At 37.7% G+C, this 20,629-nt stretch overlaps 1 protein-coding gene across 13 annotated transcripts in view; it reads right to left on the bottom strand.

Annotated features, from left to right (window-relative positions):
* NCOR1 (nuclear receptor corepressor 1) overlaps positions 1-20,629 on the bottom strand; it is a gene marked incomplete at its 3' end in the record, with an annotated part of 143,233 nt that overhangs the window by 76,445 nt on the left and 46,159 nt on the right. For 8 of the 13 annotated variants that reach the window (XM_082861454.1, XM_082861449.1, XM_082861450.1 and 5 more), the window contains exons 6-13: positions 14,081-14,194; positions 8,784-8,840; positions 8,173-8,225; positions 7,792-7,818; positions 5,689-5,755; positions 3,214-3,386; positions 1,892-1,982; positions 69-247 (exon numbers count right to left, since the gene is read on the bottom strand). In XM_082861454.1, the coding sequence (XP_082717580.1) occupies positions 69-247; positions 1,892-1,982; positions 3,214-3,386; positions 5,689-5,755; positions 7,792-7,818; positions 8,173-8,225; positions 8,784-8,840; positions 14,081-14,194 (761 nt within the window). Of the gene's footprint in view, positions 1-68; positions 248-1,891; positions 1,983-3,213; positions 3,387-5,688; positions 5,756-7,787; positions 7,819-8,172; positions 8,226-8,783; positions 8,841-14,080; positions 14,195-20,629 lie in introns of those variants that run through there. The other 5 variants (XM_082861458.1, XM_082861459.1, XM_082861460.1 and 2 more) reach the window with 2 other exon arrangements.

Below are 20,629 nucleotides of genomic sequence, written 5' to 3'. Positions count from 1 at the left end.
CCCAACCACTGCGCCACCAGGGAAGCCCTGTAAGCTTCTATTAGAGAGTAATTTAAAATTTAAATTACTTGTCCTTAAAGATCTCCTTCTCATGGTCAGTCCAAACATTCATGAACTGCCTATCTTTATAAATCTTCATAGGGTCCTCCATAAGCCCATTCATGTTAATGAACTTGACCCTTCTCTGTTCTGCATCAAACATCATAGGTGGGATCACAGAGAGCTGTCGCATTTGTTTCTCATTATTCTGAAAAAAAAAAAGAATGCAATTTACAGAGAATAAAACTTAAAAAGGGCCACAGACCAACTGTCTTAATCGACAGTGAAACACCACATATGTACTTTAATGACAACAGCAGTGGTACCATAACATCTAACATACAGTAATTATACATATTATCTAATAAATACTCATTGCATGAATAACAGAGGCAGAGACTACAGTTATTATTTTTTTATAATCCACTACTACAATTTGAGAAGAGTTCTTTCCTTAAAGGAAGCTGATACTTCAAATAATGAATCTTAGACCTAAAGGACACACAGTAATGTCAGGTCACTGAAGTAATGATCTTATGAAGCACTTACTAACATTAATATTGCCTCATTTAAAAAAGTCTTAACATCATTTTAAAGAATAATAAAATAGAAAAATAAGCAGACAGGAACCGAAATCTTAAGGTCATTGATTTTAAATTAACTAAACTTACTTAAGTATTAAACACTTCTTGCTAATCTTACATAATCTTTCCACTGCAAATTTAAGACTATTATCCTTAGAATTTCAACTAAAACTAGGTTACAGTCATACAATTTATTTTTCCCACAGTTTAATTCTGTAAGTTGATAAACACAAACTTCCATGAGAAAACTTTTACCAAAAAGTATTAAGTATTGACCTCAATACAAGGCTAGGTTTTTTTCCTGAAACTCTTCTCCTAGAAGCGGACATTGCCTTAGAGTAAAGTCCTTAGAAAGGTTCTAATTTTATGGGTACTCTCAATCAGTCTGAACACCAAAGTGTGTTGGTTGAAATCACCTCACCTGATACTAGTTTTGGCTGTTTACAGCTGCCCCCCCTTATAGAATCAGTCAAAAAGTGAGCAAAGAAATTTCACAGAGTTAGTCATCACTGCAGAGATTATGGCCACAAATTCTGAAACGTATAGCAATATAATAATTGTCTTCATTACTTAAGAGGACCACGATGTTCAAATAAGCGTGACTTTCAGAATTTAGAGATGAGGTTTTTTAAAAGCCATATTATAAAACCAAAACTAGCAAAACTCAATATATGGTTTTTGGACCGACCTTCAGAGACAGTTTGAAAACAGCTACAAAGATTCACTGTTAGGAACAGAAATTTATTCTTATTCAGAACTGATTTATTAATATCAGATCAGATCTCAGCTGGCTAGAGATCACACTCCGGATATCCCCCCAAACCTCAGGTCCACAACCCAACATACAAACACCTGCAAAGTACACGCTCCTTTGTTCTTTTAGGAAACAGCAGCAGCAGCTCAGTCCTCTAACCTGCTCTTCTTTCTCATCCCACACTTGTCCTGTCCACTCTGCCTTCTACAAATCTCTCCACCAGGCCCTTCCTACACATTTCTACCACTGTCGCCCTGACTCAGGTCCTTATTTTTATCATAACAGCCTCCTCACCCTTTCCAGGCCTCCCTGCTGCCAAAGCCGTCTTCGTAAAAATGGCATAGGGCGGCCTTGTTTAAAACCTTCGATGGCTGGCCACAAACTTTGGAACAATTCAAACGCCATAAGTGTTCCCTCAGTTATATACAAATAAACCCTTAGTTTATGGGGTATGAAGCTAAAATGCCTGAATAATTAATCAATTAACTTGAATTAAATCAATTAACTGTCTTACCTCCTGTTCAGAGAGCCCATCAATAATTTCAGAAATCTCATGTTCACTCCTAGCAATGGTGGCTGAAAGACCAGCTCCCCTCTGCCCAACTCTAAATATGAGGGAGAAATTTTAGATATATTTAAAGGCCTTTTATAAAGAAGACATATCAGTTAGATTACTTTTACGTCGATTTCTTTTCTGAATGGGACTTTTATTTTTTGAATGGGACTTTTTAATCAACTAGAAGTCAGAGAAGAAACCTAAAATGCTACTGAGAAACTACTTTTAAGTAATATGTTTAAGCCATTTATCTATAAAATTAGTAACAATTTAAATGGTAAGATTTCTTTTTAAAGGTTACATGTCTAAGTTCCCATGGCAGAACTGTTTATGGGAAACTTCTGGAAAACTACAGTTATTGGTGTCATTTTCATCTCAAATAGTAGTCTTTTGTCTGCCTTCCAGAGAACAGGATAGCAGACTTAGAAAAATACACAAAACATTTTTAAAGGGATGGGAAAAAAACACAATCATCATCCCTGACAGAAACTTAATTGTGATTAACGGGGCTTTCATGAGACAGTGGAGAAGAAAACTAAAGCTTCTACCTTTGCAAAAGTACTTGTTCTCTAAAAGTAAAAAGAAATCAGAAACTACATACCAATAACAAAGAATTTCTCAATTAGCAATCAATTTAAGAGTTTTGATCATATTGGGAGGTGACGAAGAACTGTGAGACATGCAAGTCTATTCTTACTAACTGTCATTTCCAAAGGAATGAGCGTTTTCAAGAACTGAAGAATTAATTTCAAAATATTCACTTAAATTTAGATTCAACAGCATGATTAAATATAAAAAATTAATATTAGATTCACTAAGGCATAAACATTGTTAGCTGATAATGAAGTTTTATATTCAAAATAAAAGTTCTTAGACTCACAGACACAGAGAACAGACTTGTGGTTGCCAAGGGGCAGGGGAGGGATGGATTGGGAGTTTGGGATTAGCAGATGCAAACTATTATATATAGAATGGATAAACAAGGCCCTACTGTATAGCACAGGGAACTGTATTCAATATCCTGTGATAAACCATAGTGGAAAAGAATATTAAAAAGAATATATATATATGTATAACTGAATCACTTTGCTATATAGCAGAAATTAACACAACACTGTAAATCAACTATACTTCCATTGGAAAAAAAAAGAGGAAAAACATAATAAAATTTCTTTATGAACTTTCTTAATGATTAGATTCAGGTAACAATAAATATTGTGAAGGATCAAAAGTATGATTCAAAGGAAAACAGCATAGCCATTAAACATCAAACCACTTACCGCTGAAACCGTTCTTGCTGTTCTCTTTGTTTTCGAATTTCTGGAAACTGCTTTTCATAATACTCCCTTGTTTTGCTTTCTTTAGCTTTCCTCCGAGGATTATTTTCTATTCTGTCCACTTTTTTCTCCCATGCCTCCATGAGCTGATCATAACGTTGGCAGATTTTTTGCTCCTATTAAATACCCGTAGCAAATTAATAATTAAACTAAACTCTGTGATTCTGACAAACCTAATACTTTAAAGTAAAGGTTACTTCTTAAGGCTAAGTCAGAAGTACATGTGGCCTATGACTCAACTGTGAATGAAAAGCTGTCCTTGATCTGAAAGAAGAGAAAGAAAGGGAGCTGTTTTCTAGGAAAGATCAACACATAGAGCCTATCGTGGCTGGATTTTTTAGTTAATATTAAGACTACACAAATTAACAAACTAAATGATGAGCCACTCTGATAGCATTTACATCTTCACTGTCAAAAAAAATGGAAAATGAGAAATAGAAACATGTAAATAGTTCATAATCCCAAAGGCAAGCGGATTAACATTTTGTTGTTATCCTTCCAATAGGTCAGAGAAAACACTCACACTTAAACCATCCCTCTACTGCTGGACGTTTTGGTTACTTGCAGTTTTTTCTTACTACAAATAATGCCATATAATGAACATTTTTGACAGTTTGGAAAAGGCAGAAATTGGTTGTTCTTTATGATAAAAAGAAATGCAGTAAACTACATGAAATCGAGAGCGAATGCTTTTAGAGGAAAGAATAATGTATGATCTCATTTTTTAAACAGAGAAGAAGAAAAAAAGAACCGTGCACTACAAGTCCCAGACCGTGGGTGTGAGACAGCGAAAGGGCCTGCCACACGGTCAGCTCCAGGAAGCGGCCGCGAGGGGAAAGCACTGCCTTCCCCATGCCCCGTCTCCTCATAGCCTGTCTACTCCTGGGCCTCCACCTGCGCTCAGCTCTATGCCGCCCCCTCGGTCTCATCTGGATTCAAGCAACGGCCTCCTTCCTAAATGACTCCCATGCACCCTGAATGGCATAACCAGATGCAACTTCTTAAAACACAGAGCTCAACATTTCACTTCCTCAGCTCAAACACTTAAAAGCTGCCCTCAGGATCTGTGCACAACCCGGCCCTGGCTTCCCTGCACAGCCTCACTCCTCACCACCCTCCCAGCTCAGTCCAAGCCCAGCCCTCTCCAACCTGCCACACTCCCTCCACTTCCCAGACCTTCCCATGAGCTGCTCCCACTGCTTGTGAAAGTCTGCAGGGGACTGGTTTTCCTGTGCAACACCCCTCATGATTCATATCTGCGCCAGCTGTCCCCTTACACGCTCTCATGGTCATCTGTACATCCTGTGCCATCGTAAGACCACAACACTGTAATCGCCTGCAGCCTCATCTACCCCCTTACTCCTTAGGCTCCCTAAGGGCTAAAACCACGTGGCTGCCCGCTCCCTTTGTAGAATAATACATGGGACAAAGGAAATAGCCAATAAGTATTTATTAAGCAAATCAATGAACATATAAACTTCATAACTAAATACCCTGTGAAGTATGAAAACAAAGTCCATGCTTCTGTGTTTGTGTCTCCAGATAGCAAATTTAGCAATTACACCATGATTACAACAAAATGATCAGATAGAAAAAAATACTTTAGCTAATTTCTTATTTATATGTGTATGCTCTTGGCAAAAAAAAAAAAAGATTCAAGACCGGTAATTTAAGAAAGTATCTGAAGGACTAGACTGGCAAATTAGAACACTAGAAGTTATAATACCAAATAAAAGCTGTTGACCCTTAAAATTCATTAAACTGTCAGGTCCTTAAATACAAGGTACAAAGTTCATTTCTGATGTGAATCAAAGAACATCATTTATTCACTAAAAAACAATTTAAATGAATTAATAGTCTGTCTAAAATTAGTAGGAACACACTATAAAAATAAGAATACTGGCATTATATTTTCTGTAACTTAATTTCCATGAAGATTATAACCACAAAATTTTTAGACTGCAAGTCATATAATAAATATGAAAAACGATGTGAATTTGAAAAAGCTGAACTTTAGCTGACCCAGTTTCTAATAAGAAAGAACAGTGATGTCTTATCAGCATGACCATAACTTACCCACATTTGTTTGAGGGTTAAGAGACTAAATGTAGATCATCCTATTTCTCTTTCATATTTTTTTTTAACTACTCACCATTTTCTTTATTTTGGCTAGATGAAAATGTTATACACAGATGACCAAAGAAATTAATTTGATAATGATATTAAATGTGATTTATGACATCAAAATGTTGCTAGAATTAGATTTATATTTACGTCACATCTATAGTTACTGTCTAAATCAGCACCTGTTCTCATGTGTGATCAAGAAACGTTCTCACTACAATGGGAAAGCGAATGCCTGAAGAAGCGCGGACGGGAAAGTTGCACAAATTTCAGTTAACAAGGATAGGACCTCACCCTTTGTTTTCTTGCATGATTTCTTCTTTTAAAAAATAAAATGAGTTTTTTCCTCATCACCTGGTTTCTAGAAGAGAAAAATATGGTTGTATGACATTAAGAAAAAGTACAATTTAATAATGCATTCACTTTTTTGTTTTCAGAGACACTGAAAAACAAGCGAAGATCACTTAAGAATATATGATGTAATCAAAGTTAACCCTAATTTTTTTCACCCTGCAAAATAAGACTCCTGCAATAATTAGAACTGACTAAAATTCCTCCCATTCTATAGTAAGACTTTAATACAAATAGTTCATTTTTAGTTATTACATTCAATTGTAAGGCAAATATTATTTTCAAGTTCTGATTACACAGTTACTGATTCTCCTTAAGAACCCTCGTGAGATAAACACCTTGCCACACTCTTGGAGGGAGGGGGGCGTAAGAGAAGGCGGAGCTTGTAAAGTTATCTCCTCCCTCAGGTATGTGCTGTCCTCCCTCCTGTGAGAGTGCACCAACACAGAGGCAGCTTCTGCTTTACACAGAAACAACACAATACACTCTAAGACGCCACGGAGGCCAACGTGACAGGACAGGAAGACTTCCCTTATAACTTAGCGTAATAGTTTCACTTTTCAAATTGGAAGCACTGCAACCTTCAAAAACAATAACATGCAGGCTCAGATATAAATATTTATACCCCACCTACTTCCAGAAAGGATTTCAAGCTGATTATTCAAATATAAATACAAAGCCAAGGCAAGTAGGAGTAATTTTTTGGATTATCTGCCACTCAGGACTAACATTGACACTGGCTCCACTCAAATAAGCATGGACAGTGAGGAGCTGGCTATACGGAAAAGTAGCCAAGAGATGAAGAGAATTATTAAAAGGAACGTTTGCTATTTCATACAAAGCAAATGACGGTGATGACAGAATAGCTACTGAACGATCCATACAGACGCATGCAGCTGAGTGAACGGTATTTCACAAGGTGATGTACAGCAGGAGCGTTACCATATATTCAGTTTGCTCTCATTGTAATTATGTGCTACTCAAAAGCAAATGACAATCAATAAATATAACTTAAAATGTTTCCTAAGAATTTAAATGAAGAACCCCATCTCAGGACAGTGTGATAAGCACTGTGGTAGGCAATGTAGCTAATATGAAATAAATCAGGGCTGCTCTGCAGCTAATATCAGGGAAAAGACAGAACACAAACATAACGGAAGCTTTGCGGAAAAAAAATCATTAAAAGTAGCCAGCTAGATTTTATCTGCTATTCTCCTTTGTAAAAATGTTAAAACAGAGAAACAGTTCCAAAACAAGGTATATTTTATATGAGTTTTGCCTAACTTACTTCTAAGGGTTGTCAAGCCCATAGCAGCATCTCACAGAAAAATTCTAAGTATATGACTTTTATTATAAACCACTTACTTAACAAAAGTTAAAATTATTCAAATTTCAATTTTTATCATGCATACTACCATGCAAATTATATTTGCCACCAGTTCTGCAAAGTAGTCAACTATTGCACATACTCTCAGTAAGAAAATTTTTTAAAAGAAAAAAAAAGATATATATATATATAAATAGCAATGTGCTCATTAGTAACGGTACTAGTAAATAAGTATAATGTTCTGCTTATACTTAATAAAACATATAAAGTAGAAATATCACATTTTTGTTACAAACTAAGAATAATTCATCTAAAATTCTCTTAAAATATGATAATAAAAAAAAAGATACCTATCTAGCTTCCTCTCTTACTTCAATCAGATCAGTAAATTAGGTTTTCTTTTCACTTATTTTCTCATTCCAAAATGTGCATCCATAAAGGCCTGGTGTCTGGGATGAGCAAGGCTAAGCAAACTACAACCTGGAGCAGTCTCCTCACCCACATGAGGTGGCTGAGCGCTTCCAAGGCACCAGGACATGAAATGGCAGAAGGGTCTACAAATACCGTCATTAGCAAGAGTCATGGAAGGGATTTCCCTAGAATAGGATTTTGAATAATGATAAAATGATCCGTGGCACTTCTACTTTGCAATGGCAGATGTGGCTTGGTGGGGGACGGTGTCATCACTAGTCTTAAATGAAAAAGCTTCATTATCTTACTTCATCATGCGCCTTGCAGGTACTCCACTGAAAAAAAGACAAAACAGGAGGCAAAAAATTCAAGCCTCAAGGTAAGCCATTTCAATGTTAAGTATCCACCTTTTTTACTAGCAGATTATAAAACCAGCTAGTTTTATGCAATAATTTATTTCATTTTTTGGCCTCGGAAACTCAAAGCTGTTACCCCAACCCCCAAGAAGCCAGAGGAAGATAACATATAGTAAAACGACAGCAAATTACACAAATCTAAAACACACCTACGCTATATTATAACACACCTACACTATATTATAATACTATGTCAGCAGATAACATAAAAATGATCTCTTTACAGAATATACGGTCTTTAACTGAAGAACTCCAAAGATGATCAATACTTACGTCTTGATGTTCTCATGATACACTTTGGTATCTGATGGCTGGTTATAGAGTGGCTATAAAATAAATCAAACATTTATATACAAAATGTTGTACATCATCTATGAAGAGACAAAGACACAATTTCTATCTCAATGGTAGCCGAGGTACAGTACTACTGGGTCTACACAACAGACGCCCTACCAAAACCTCCAGGCTCAGGTTCCCTGAATAACTCTGTCCACCCCATCTCCTAACAACACCACTGCTCTAGGAAAGTTCATAAATCCACTGTACCTCATAATAAATTCATTCATAGATTTTTTTAATCTCAAAGGCAAAGGAGGATTTTACACCAATATTACCCTAACAGTATGATTCAAAGAGCTTTCTATTTCTGTTCTTAATTCTTTCTCCTTCTAACCGAGTGATTAAATGGCTGCTCAGGCAAAAACACAATCAGGAAAATGCTTCTGCAAAGGTAACCAAGCTCGTGCACATTATTTCAAGCTTATCACCCTTGCTGCCCAGCTACATCACTCTCATCCCAAAGTAAATGACTGTATTCCATTTTATCCCAAGAAAAACTGCTACAAAAAGAGCACTAGACATGAAAAAAGAAATTTCTTACTTACCAGTTCAACTTTTGGGCCAAGACCTTCAAATATTTTATGAGCTTCTTCTGCTTTTTTCTAGATAAAAACATTATTATATTGTATAATTAAAAATAATATTACCTAAATGCAAAATCACTTCCAATTTAATAATATTTACCTAAATACTAATCTACAGTCAAGCTTATCCTTATTTCCAAATATTCTTCTCTCATATGATAGCCTGAAATACTCTCTAATTTTATTTTCATAACTCCCTCACAAAATTCAGTCAGATCTGAACATTTGTATTGAAAGCAAAACCTAAAGAATTGGTAAGTTCTTAAAAACAAAAAGATATTAAGATTCCAGGGAGAGGGAACAGAGATTCACTATTAGAAATGAATCCTTCAAACATTTTTAATACTTCAACTCAATGTCTTTATGGTATTTTATGTTTTTAACTTTTCATTAAAGTTGCCAATCTTTACTACGGTAAGCCAAATCGATCTCTTTGAAGAAAAGCTTATAATGAGCATATTTTCCAATTATAAGAAAACCTTAGTAATAACAACAGAGAAAACAACCAGTTTGAATTACTCGAAGTATTCAGTAATAAATAAATGTTGAATTATATACTTTTACATGCCTTTTTCAGAAGTAAAATCATCTAGACCAAAGTGCTATCTATCTAACAGAAATCTACCTTTAATAGACAAATGAAATATAACAAAATTCAATACTAAAGCTGTTTAAGCTGGAATTTGACATCCAGCAAATGTGTCGGGGGTTCTCGGATCTCTCTCTTGCCCCAGCACGTGCTCACTAGTAACAACAAGGGCTCACTGCCCGCTGCAGAGACTCCCATGTCCACGCACTGTGGCTGGGAAACTCTCCAGGGCTTCTGATGCAACACACAAATGGGAATGGAACTAATCAGTATCCCCAAGTGTAGAGAAAGATGTTCCCTTAAAATAAACACTATCCTTTTCATTTATCAATTACAATACTTCAAATATTTATTTAGCATATATTATGTGAAAAGAACTATGTTTAATTAGCAAAGGAAGCTCAAAGTACTGTAACGCACTTTCCAAACTCCAAGAAACTTAAAATGTTATTAAGATGAGAAATAAACATATCAAAAATATCATATACAAAACTATAAAAAAAAACCAATGAACTTGCACAGCTAATGCTATTTCTGTATATAGTTTTAAGTCGATTTGTCGACCTTGGTATTATTAACATTTGGGCCAGACATTTCTTTGCCATGGGCACTGTAGGCTATTCAGCAGTACTCCTGGCCTCTACCCACTAGATGCCAGCAGCACTCCACCCCTCCCCCAAGTTACAACAATCAAAACAGTCTGCAGTTGAGAACAATGTTCTAATCTCAAAAAGCCAAAATGTAATTATCACAAAATTTATTAGCTTTAAGGTATATGTTAAATAACAAACAGCATAATCACAGATGATAAATTTGGAATATCTAGCACCTACAGCTGATTCTCTCTAGACGACCTTCATTCTCCAACGTTTAAACCTGCTTTCTTGAGGCACTCCACGTTACATAGAGTCTATGCCAAGAACAGGCAGGCTAAGTGAGGCTGTAACAGAGAATACTGAGAGACAAGGGGGAAATCTTATCACGACAAATATTTACTGGTATCCTATTACGTAAAGGCACTTACCTCTTCAGGGCTAATTTTAAAAGCTAATATTTAAGGTGTTTGCATATCCCAAGATTTAAATTTTGCAAAATTTTATTACATATTTGACTTCATGTTGGCTTAACTGCTAAGAACAGATTAACCTATCGTTTGGCAGAAAAAAATTAATTTAAAACCTTCACATTTACATAATATAACTTTATTCTAAGTCTATAGATAGAAGTAATTAATGCCTCAAACATATGTTGACTGTGTTCTATGTGCCAGGCACCTGCGAGACACTAAGGAAACAATGAATAAGATATCCTTCCTGGTGTAGGAAGATAAGGAGTCTTGAAAGGCTTCATAGAGAAAATGATACTTGAGCTGGGTCCTGAAGTCGAATGCACTCAACAGACAAGAAAGGCAAGCCACGGGGATGCCTGACGGCAGGGGAAACATCACGGGGTAAATTACTAACGTCAAGGGAACATTCACACCTGTTCTAGTAGGGTATGGCTAAGAAGGGAGTATTGGGCCACGGGCCAGCCAGCCAGGCAGGCACGTAAGCACTGATGAAAAGGTTGGGCTACTCTGTAGAAAGGGGGAAGTCATCAAAAGGTTTTATTTGGGGCTTCCCTGGTGGCGCAGTGGTTGAGAGTCCGCCTGCCGATGCAGGGGACACGGGTTCGTGCCCCGGTCTGGGAGGATCCCACATGCCGCGGAGCGGCTGGGCCCGTGAGCCATGGCCACTGAGCCTGCGCGTCCAGAGCCTGTGCTCCGCAACGGGAGAGGCCACAGCGGTGAGAGGCCCGCGTACCGCAAAAAAAAAAAAAAAAGATTTTATTTGAAGAACCACGTCAGGGGGCTCAAATATGAAGGATGGATTAGAAAGAAAAAAATGACTGAAGGAAGGAAACTCAGCATCTATGAGAAGTGAGGGCTCCAGTCAAGCAACTGGCGAAGGAGGAAGAGAGAAGCAATTGACCAGACCAATATCCAGGAGGCAGGACTGAGGCTCTTCATTGATTAACCAAGTCTGCAGAGTGGCAAAGAGAGAGAAATCGATAGTTTCCAGGACGATGGCCATGGTGACCAGAGGTTGTTGGCACTCAGTACATTCTCCACTGTCAATCACTTCTTTCTTCTGGTGCCTCGTTAACTTGCAAATCATTCAATCAAAATATAAACATGTTCCTGAAAGCTTCACTGCACACCCCCTCTTTTCTATACGTATTACAATGCTGAAATTAGAGCACTTACAAATATTTTTGGAACCTACAACTGGGAAGGGTAACAGCAAATTGAACTGTTAAAAACAGTCCAGGAGAAGAGTCTGTTTGGAGACTAAATGAATCCTAGCCTCAAGTTTAAACGTGATACAAGGCAATTTTTCTCCCAGGAAGCCAATTTTAAAACTAAATGTCAGTTTGAGGTAGTTTTCTGCCTCGCACTGACTTTCTAAATAAAAGATGCCTCATAGAAGACAAGGGCCCCTATCTCTTGGGCCACATTTGGCTTAATTGCCAACCAGTATCTGCCACTGTCAAACAAGCAACAAGACGGAGATGTACTCTTGTTGCCCCCCATCGCTCTGTGCCCTCGGTGTCCAAACAGGTAAGGTCACTCATGACAAAAAGCTACAGAGGCAGTGAAGGTCTAACAAAGGCAGCATGGTGAGGAGGAAGACACAGGCAAGGGTCAGTGGTGAGAAAGCGGCCTGCTCCCATCACGCCCCTCGGGGGCTTCTGCTACCATCCAGGGTCTACTGCACAAGCACCACCAATGCAGATGACTAGCAGCAGGGGATACAAAAAGAACCTATTTTTTGAAAGATGATTTCTATGGTTACTGAGTTAAAAACAATCCTCATTGCAAGTCTAATATTAAGACAGATTTCAAGTTTGGTTCTTCTATTCTTCACAGAATGTGTAACAAACTGAATTGTAAATGCTAAAATGGCAAGAAGAGGTCTAAAAGGAGCTTTCGTTTCTGCTGATGGGCATCAAGGAACATTTACTACACTAGCTAATGAAAAAAAATACATATATATAAATTAACACAAACTGAATTCTCTATCAGATCTTGTTCAATAGTTTTCAGTCCTCACATCCTAGTCAGGCAACCGCAGAATTCACTAACACTGGAACTGTTTATTAGGCCTGTAAGAAAAGGCTAATTAAGAAATTCAATCAATTAATAAATATCACTGAATTCAATGTATCTGAAAAGTAACTCATACTAAGAAAGAAGTCAATATATTATTTTATAAGAGCCTTTTCCATTATTATCAGCTCTAATCCCTATTTACTTTACCCCTGAAGTCACAAACTGGCCATGAAGCCTATCAGCCCTCAGAAGTACTTTCTTGTTCTCCAGTGTGTTTTTTTAAAAGCAGGAGATTTCATACAAAATCCATGTACCTTGCTTCTCTTAAACAAGGAAGCACCTGTTGACCTTGGGCCACATCCCTGCAAGGACCCCAGCGTCACTGCCCTCCAGGCATGCCCTGAGGGGTCCTCATCACTCCTTCCACAGACTCCCTTCACCCTCACTGGACTCATTTTCACGTAGGTTGTTCTGCCCAATAAATTGGACTGATTTTGAACCCAGTCAAGGAACTAGTAATAATTGTCCATATTTCTGCCTCTCAGTGACTTAAAATTCCTTAAGTATTGTGTACCTGATGACTTTCAGTTATCTATCTACACACACACATACGCCTGAGTCCAAGATCATTCCTATAAAAGTGTATTTAATGACTATCTCACAGCTGCTTTTCTTAAGGTCAATTTCCTTTAGGATCTGGGCTAACCTTGCTACAGGATGCCTGTGTAAGACTCCACTCACTACAAGGCAAATAAACTGAAATGACAATCCCCAACTTCTACCTTATGATCGCCTTAAGCTGACAAGCCAATTCTCTACCATAGTACTTAAAGCATATAATTCTTTCTTGAATTGGGGGCTTCTGGAAGCCCAGTGTTAAGCAGCTCTGTTGAAAGGTTTTCTTCACATTAAGGTGAAATCAGTTTCCCTTTAACTGCTAGTTCCTGGGCTGGATTCTGGCCAAAAAACGAACTTCAGCGTCACAAAATTATTCATAGAATTGAGGCCTGGCTTTCCTAAATCCGTGGACACTTTTAATTATGAGTATGAAAGAAGAAATTATTTTAACAAACCTAAAAAGGAAAGTTGACCTAAAGGTCAATGGCCTCATACTTTGTAACTAAAATTCAAAGCACACCCCAGCTATCAGTTCTGAAGCAGTTAATGCAAGCCATTTCCACGTCCAATGACCATCTCTACCAGAATAGTGTATTTGGCATTAAATGTTGCTTATAAAGTGAAAAACTACAGAATGGCTGTATTATGTGCTACACACTTGCTTACCACTATTTATATAACAGGAGAGAGACTCAGCTGATAAAATTATACTGTCACAAAATAGTATTATACCATATAAAATGCAAATGAAATATTAAATAATTTAAGACACAACTATCAACTTTTCTTCAGTATATAAAGAAAAAACACCAAGCTTCAGTCAAAGTTTAAGAACATTAAAAATTATAACAGAAAGCAGGTTTAATACAATTAATATTACCACAGAATACACAGATGACTGGAAAAGGCATAGTCCAGTGGTTTTAAAGGCCTGTGCCGTCGGGAATGGCATGAACTTACCCGATTTTCATCGTAAATAATTTGGACAATACTGCGGTGTTTCTGCTCCACGGGAGGAGGTGACACAGGCTTCTCAGGCTCTGGAGGTTTAGCAGCTTCTTCTTCGAGCTGTTGCTAAGAGACCCAGAAAGGAAGAGTCAGGCATCTGCTGCACATCAGCCCCACTAGTAATTAATCACCAGAGATAACACATGCTTCTGAGCAATGCTTTGCTGATTCTATAGGGTAATCACTTAATCTACTAGGGCCTAATGGACCCAAAGGCTCTAACAAACCCAATCAGATTTATTTTGACTAATAACTAAACAACATAAGTCATCATTTGAAAAATCCTTTTATATTTTAATTCTGATAAATTTAAAGCAAAATAGTAAGAGAATCTAAACATATGAAGGTAGCCCATCTACCTCTATCACAATGACCTTTTGTGGCACTGTAATAATGCTTTTCTGTGTTATAGATACACAGTATGTGTTAATGTCTGGCGGGGAGAGTATGGTAGAATGTTTAAGGGTTAAGCCTTAAGTCAGCACATCACCATCCTCTACCCTACTCCCCGGCCAAACTATACTCTATAGCGAAGAGGCCCTGGGAAAACCAAAAGAATATGGACTGCTGGTGTGTGCAATCACAAAGCAGGAGCCTATCTGAATTACTCTGCCCAGGATTCAGCCTTAGGGTCACCCTTTGCAAGTGACTTGATCCTAGGACCCCTTCTAGTCCTTACCTCAATCTTGAGCTAGTATACAAACCCCTCACATGTAAAGTAGGGATATTAATCCTACCTACCACATAGCTTTCTGAGAGGATTAAATGACTCAATATATGGCAAGGACAACTATAAACAGTCACTAACTATTACCTACAATTATTACTGAAGTAAGGACTGACTCAGCTAAGTTCACTGCTTTTTGTCTTCCATCACCTAACTAGTGCCTGATACCTAGCAAATGCTCAACAAATAGCTACATGGATATAAGTTCACTGAATGAAATGATAAAAAAGACATTAGGTAAAGATGGTTAAGTCTACCAAAGGCCTAGCAGAAAAAAAATCACCTATACTACCAAGTAAGACTGATAGTCAAGGTTCCTAGTCATTTAAGTCAGACCGCACCCAAATGAAAGGATAAAAATCCTCCAGTGAGGACCACTTCCATTTTGGAACAGAAAGTACTCTTGCAACTTGCTATCTGTGTGAGCAAAAGATATTTGGCATTCTGAGATCATTTTTATGGGAATGAGTTCTTCAACCATGCCCTTTTATTCCCTTGCTCAGAAGGCCTTCTTTTAGAATCCCCGTTAAGTAGGTGCAGAGAAAGAAATAAACAAGTTTCAGGAAATCACATTTTGTTCTTAGTAGCTAAGTAGCCCTGGGACAAAACCACAGTAACAGAAAGTCTAAAAACAAAACAAAACAAACAAACTTTCCTCACCTATTCTTTTACATTAACTTTATGATAATTTTGGCAAACTTTAAAAATAAATTTAGTTAGAATTTTTATTGAAATTGTATAAAATGTGAATTAACATGAGTTCACATTATTAATACTGTATTTCTATTCTGCTGTATTTATTTACTCAAGTTGTCTTTTATATTCTTCAATAAAATTTATAGCTCCTGTATATCTCATAAGTCATACACTATGTCTCATTATTTTTAATTATTTTAATGGGTTACATGTTATCGAGCATTCACTATGTGACACATATATTAATACATTCATTATCTCAACTCATACAACAATCTCATGATTCAGTTGGTGTTATTAGTATTATTACTATTTTATACATGAAGAAACTAAAGAAAAGTAAAAAATGTGACCAACCCAGAAGAATAAGACCCACTAAGACTTAAAAGAATTGTCAATAAACCTAATATGATTTAATAAATAAAAGAGGGCTCAACATATTAAAAAAAAAGGCAAGGGGGGGATATTTTTTAAATGACCAAGCAGATTTTTTAAATGAGCCAAATAAAAATTCCAGCACTAAAAACATAATTATTGAGGGACTTCCTTGGTGGTCCAGTAGGTAAGACTCCAACGTTCCCAAGGCAGCAGGCATGGGTTCAATTCCTGCTCGGGGAACTAGATCCACATGCAAGCTGCAACTAAAAGATTCCACGTGCCACAACTAAGACCCAGTGCAGCCAAATAAATAAATAAATGCTTAAAATAAAAACATAAGTATTGAAATTGAAAATACACTTGCCAGCAGATATGACAGAAATGAAGATACTGCACACAATTAAGCCTGAAGAAGGAAAAAATGGGAAAGAAAAGCAATTAAGAGACATGGAAGACAGAGTGATAAAATATTACATCTAACAGGACTTTCAAAAGATGATAAAGAAACTGTAGGAAAGGGTTTTGTAAAAAAGATAATGGCTAAGGAATTTTCCGGAACACATGAAAAACTCTAACACATTCAGGAAGTCAAGTGAGTCTCAACCTGGAAATATTTAAAAAACAAAACAACAACAAAAAAACACCTACTCCTAAAGAAATCATAGTAAAAACAAAAGCACTCAAAGAAAAAGTTACTGAAAGCAGCCAGAGAGTAAATTCACTCTCCACAAAAGAACACAAATTAGACTAAGGGCTGATCTCTTCGCAATGAAAGGAAAAAGACAGCATGCAGGGAAAACTGAGAAAATAACCACATTCCAAACAAAGATACCTTTCAATAACAGCCATAAGTAAAAGACAACAGTTAAGTTATGAAAACCAAACAAACACTGAACTCTCCAGCTAACAGATCCTCACTAAAGGAAATTCTAAAGGACGCTCTTCAAGAGGAAGCACATTCTCACAAATGGAAGATCTGTGTTGCAGGAAGGAACGATGGGCAAATAAGATGACATATATGTGGGTGAACCGAAATGAAGACTGACCACATAAAATAATAATGTCTTTGGCAGTTTTAAAAAAAATAAGAAAGAACTAAAATATATGACAACAATAGCATAAAAGTCGGGAGGAAAGAAAGAAATCAAGAAATTCTATGCCCTCCTATACTCAAGAAGATGGTTAAGATACTACTTAGTTTTAGGCTTCGAGTTAAACAGACTTAAAATTTCTGGGGAACCACTATAAACAAAGAAATAATGTATAAAATCCAAACTGGTGGAGCAGGAGAAGATGGAATAAGACAATCAATCCAAAATAAGGATTGGAAAATACAAACAAGAACATCAATATCAGCATAAAAAAGACAGGACAGGGACTTCCCTGGCGGTCCAGTGGTTAAGACTCTCTGCTTCCACTGCCAGGGGCATGGGTTCATTACCTGGTCAGGGAACTAAGAGCCCACATGCCACATGGTGAGGCCAAAAAAAAAAAGACAGAAAGCATAAAATAGTTTTAAAATAATTGAGATATTACCAATCGTCAACTTTTTTTCTTTTTTTATAAATTTATTTATTTTATTTATTTATTTTTGGCTGCACGTGGGCTTTCTCTAGTTGCAGTGAGCGAGGGCTACTCTTCGTTGCGGTGAGCGGGCTTCTCATTGTGGTGGCTTCTCTTGTTGCGGAGCACGGGCTCTAGGCGCCTGCACTTCAGTAGTTGCAGAGTGTGGGCTTAGTAGTTATGGTTCATGGGCTCTACAGCACAGGCTCAGTAGATGTGGCGCATGGGCTTAGTTGTTCCGTGGCATGTGGGATCTTCCCAGACCAGGGCTCGAACCTATGTCCCCTGTATTGGCAGGCAGATTCTTTTTTTTTTTTTTTGATGTTGGGGGTAGGAGTTTATTAATTAATTAATTTATTTTTGCTATGTTGGGTCTTCGTTTCTGTGCAAGGGCTTTCTCTAGTTGTGGCAAGCAGGGGCCACTCTTCATCGCGGTGCGTGGGCCTCACTATCGTGGCCTCTCGTTGTGGAGCACAGGCTCCAGACGCGCAGGCTCAATGGTTGTGGCTCACGGGCCCAGTTGCTCCGCGGCATGTGGGATCCTCCCAGACCAGGGCTTGAACCCGTGTCCCCTGCATTAGCAGGCAGATTCTCAACCACTGCGCCACCAGGGAAGCCCAGCAGGCAGATTCTTAACCACTGCACCACCAGGGAACATCATCGTCAATTTAAAAGAACTAAATTACCCTGTGGAAAGACAGTTTGTCAGACTCAATAAAAAACAAAACCCAGATACATACTTATATAAGAGATATACCTAAAATACAAGCACAGAAAGTAAAGGGAAAGAAAAAGATACACTAACCTATATCAACCAAAAGAATGCTGATCTAACTACATCAATATCAGGCGAAGCAGACTTTATGGTAAACAAAGCATTGGCAAGGATGTGGAGAAAAGGGATCTCTTGTGCACTGTTGCTGGGAATGTAAACTGGTGCAGCCACTACGGAAACAGTTTCTCAAAAAATTAAAATAGAACTCCCATATGATCCAGCAATTCCACTTCTGGGTATTTATCCAAAGAAAAAAACATGAACAAGGAGATATATGCACCCCCATGTTCACTGCAGCAGTTTTTTTTTGGGGGGGGGTCATCATTAAAAGGGGTCAAAATGGGAAATGAAAGGGAGGATAACAGAGTTTGGGGTTGCTGGGGCTTTGGAGGTGCAGACTAGTTCCACAGTTTGATTTCCTCCTGGCCATTAAGGTAGGAATTTGAGGATTTTACAAGAGCTGAAGCAGCGCCACTTGAGAACGGAAAGCGATAACTGGGAGGTTGCTGTCCACATTGTCAGAACCCAGTTTAGTTCACGAGCCTTCACGTATAGGGTCAATTATAGTTTTCAGACTTTTTTGAAAGTTCAATACTTCTTGAAGACCTTCCAAAAAGCAGGCTTCCCAGGGGAATGTGAATTCACTAGCAGATTTGGCAGCTCACTCCAAACAAGCCTAGTTTTAGGCAAATACAGTTTGCCTAAAAGACAGTTTAGCCCCAGCTCTTCCTTGCAAACACATCACCATTCCTGAGTCTCTTCTACAGAGAAATCTTGCATCTGCCACTGTATAAATTTCTTCAAGAGCTGGGCTGAAAGGCAGAAATCTTGGAATCCTAGCATGCATCTGAATTTAGGCTTGGACATATTTTCTGGGCCATATTTTGTGTTTAGTTTCTCTTTCATGACAGAAGAGATGAAGAGAAGCATCAATAAAATCAGGGGCCCGTGTTTCCATATTAATATGAACCTGCTGGTCTTGGAGAGTCTCCCAGAGAGGTGGCGGGGGCGGGGGGGGGGGGTTGCAGGGGTGGGGGGTGGACCCGGCCACTGCTCACCCTTGGGACACAAGACACTGGCAGCAGCCACTCTTGGGAGCTCCCCCACTGCGTAGATGCTGGTACTATAGCGGGCCCCACTGCAGCACTATTCACAATAGTCAAGACATGGGAACAACCTCAGTGTCCACCAATAGGTGAATGGATAAAGAAGATGTGGTATATATACACAATGGACTATTATTTACCCATAAAAAAAGAATGGACTCTCATCTTTTGCAACAAAATGGATGGACCCTGAGGGCATTATTTTAAGTGAAGTCAGATGGAGAAAGACAAATACAGGTGGATCTCACTTATGTGTAGAATCCTGAAAGAAAGACAGGAAGGGAAGGAAAGAGGTAAAGGAAGGTAGGAAAAAACAGGAAGGGAAGGAAAGAGGTAAAGGAAGGTAGGAAAAAAGGAAGGAAGGAAAGGAAGGAAAGAAAGAAAGAAAAGGAAAGAAAGGAAGGAAAGAGGAGAAAGAAGGAAGGAGGGGAGGGGAAGAAACAGGAGCTGGTAGATGCAAAGAACAGACTGGTGGTAGCAGGGGCGGGGGGAGATGGACCAAATGGGTGAACAGAGTCAAAAGGTACAAACTTCCAATTATAAAATAAATAAGTCATGGAGATGTAAAGTACAGCTTGGCAACTATGGTTAACAACATTGTACTGTATATTTGAAAGTTGCTAAGAGAGTAGATCTTAAAAGTTCTCATCACAAGAAAATAATTCTGTAACTATGTGGAGTGATGGATGGTTAACTAGCCTTATTGGGGAGATCTTTTTGCAATACATTCAAACATAAAATCATTATGTTATACACCTGAAATTAATATAACGTCGCATGTCAATTTTTTTACCTCAATTTTTTAAAAATTGAGAATTACTAGGAAAAAGAGACAAATCCAAAATCATAGTGGTAATTGATAAGTTACAGACAAAGATGAGAGAAGATACGGATGATTTTTTGAAGTAGAGAATACAAAATCTTCTCAAGTATGCCCAGAGTATTTTTATGAAATTGATCATCATCTAGGTCAAAATTCAAGAACCAATTATTTCAAAAGACTGGGTATTAGAGACCATACTCTCTGGCCACAATAAAGTTAGAAATCAAATAACCAAAAATAGTCAAGAAAACATTTTTATGTAAGAACTTTAAAAGAACACTTTTATTAATACAGGAGTTGAAAAAGAAACCAGGATGGATAATAAAACGCATTATAAATTAAAACTTGCTGAATGAAGTTAAAGTAGTGCACAGGGAGAAGGGGGAAGAAAAAACTAAAAAGTTAATGTTGACAAATTATAAAAGAGCAGAAT

This window comes from Leucopleurus acutus (assembly GCF_964270905.1).
Source record: "Leucopleurus acutus genome assembly, chromosome: 19".
Classification (NCBI taxonomy): domain Eukaryota; kingdom Metazoa; phylum Chordata; class Mammalia; order Artiodactyla; family Delphinidae; genus Leucopleurus; species Leucopleurus acutus.
The sequence above is the reverse complement of the archived record's forward strand: the minus strand, read 5'-3'. Positions and strand labels throughout refer to the sequence as shown.